General features: G+C 33.6%; 1 protein-coding gene across 1 annotated transcript in view; it reads right to left on the reverse strand.

Moving 5' to 3' along the window:
- The window catches only part of LOC108681076 (E3 ubiquitin-protein ligase MARCHF6), a gene marked incomplete at its 3' end in the record, with an annotated part of 13717 nt that extends 12976 nt beyond the window's left edge, over nucleotides 1-741 (reverse strand). Inside the window, exon 1 of the mRNA XM_018170056.2 lies at nucleotides 688-741. Coding sequence (XP_018025545.1) covers nucleotides 688-715 — 28 coding nt within the window. The remainder of the gene's footprint in view (nucleotides 1-687) is intronic.
- Nucleotides 742-1177: the final 436 nt, after the last annotated feature.

A 1177-nucleotide genomic window follows, 5' to 3' on the forward strand; every position in this document is an offset into this window, starting at 1 on the left:
ACCATAGTGGCAAAGCAGAGAGTTTTTTAGACTCTCCCTCAAGTTCATTTTTGAGTCCTATAAGTAGACCAGTAAAGTATCCTGGATACCAGCACTATCATACATTAGAAATTGGTTTAAATCTTGAGTAAATGAGGAAATTAAAAATGAACTGATTCTAAAAAATCTGTGGTTTGTCACTATGATTATCATACTTAAGAAATTGGTTTAAATCTTGAGTAAATGAGAAAATTAAAAATGAACTGATTCTGAAAAAGCTCTGGTTTGCCACTATGCTTATAGGACTCAAAAATGTACTTGAAAGTTGAAGTTGAGGTAGGGCATTGAAAAATTGTTCTTTGCCACTATGGTTTTGGTCTTGGTGGCTGGTGCAAACATTTTGTTGACAGTAACAATAACCTTCATTTTCCACCTTAGAATAGAAAAAAATAGGCTTTGTCATTATCTACATACTAAAGTCCAAGTTACATCTATTGAATCATAATACCTAGATTATCAAGAAAAATGGGAAGGACTTAGCTACCTAGAATGTGCACGACTGTACTTGTACGTTTTTTAATTTCACTATGTAGAGTCAAAACGATAAATCAACAGGAACCAATAGGTGATATCCGAGAATGTATGAAAATGTAAAAACAATTTTCTCAATTAACTACATAAAAAAGCTATAAATCTGCAATAGCCTACCTTGATTCAACACATCGTCGTCATCCATCTTGCCAACGACTGACTCGGAATTGATTAAGGTCACGTCGGAAGATACTTCAACGAACCAGGTGAAATTCCACACGTTTCAAACCAGTCAAGATGACAAAAGAAATATGGAAATATCTTCAATGATAAAATTATTAATGAGATGTGAAAGCATCTCCGAAACTACAGTACTGCCTGCAAAAATATAAATCAAAAGAAATTCGCTTAAATTCACCTTTCATTATTCATTGGCGATTTGAACAATCGAGAGACGTTGATAATGACATGGATAATACACTCCCCATTTCATTCGTATATATCTACACTATTTAGCTCAAATTACACAGTTTGATTGAAAATCCAAGCCGATCTCGAATAACTTAGGTGCTGTGTTTTTAAACGGAATTTAGTCACTCAGCAACGAGAGAGACAGCGTACAGGTATAATGTAGATTGTGAATGTAATACAATATAGTTGCAAAATA

The sequence above is a fragment of the Hyalella azteca genome, unplaced genomic scaffold, assembly GCF_000764305.2.
Source record: "Hyalella azteca isolate HAZT.00-mixed unplaced genomic scaffold, Hazt_2.0.2 contig6950, whole genome shotgun sequence".
In the NCBI taxonomy this organism is placed as follows: Eukaryota; Metazoa; Arthropoda; class Malacostraca; order Amphipoda; family Hyalellidae; genus Hyalella; species Hyalella azteca.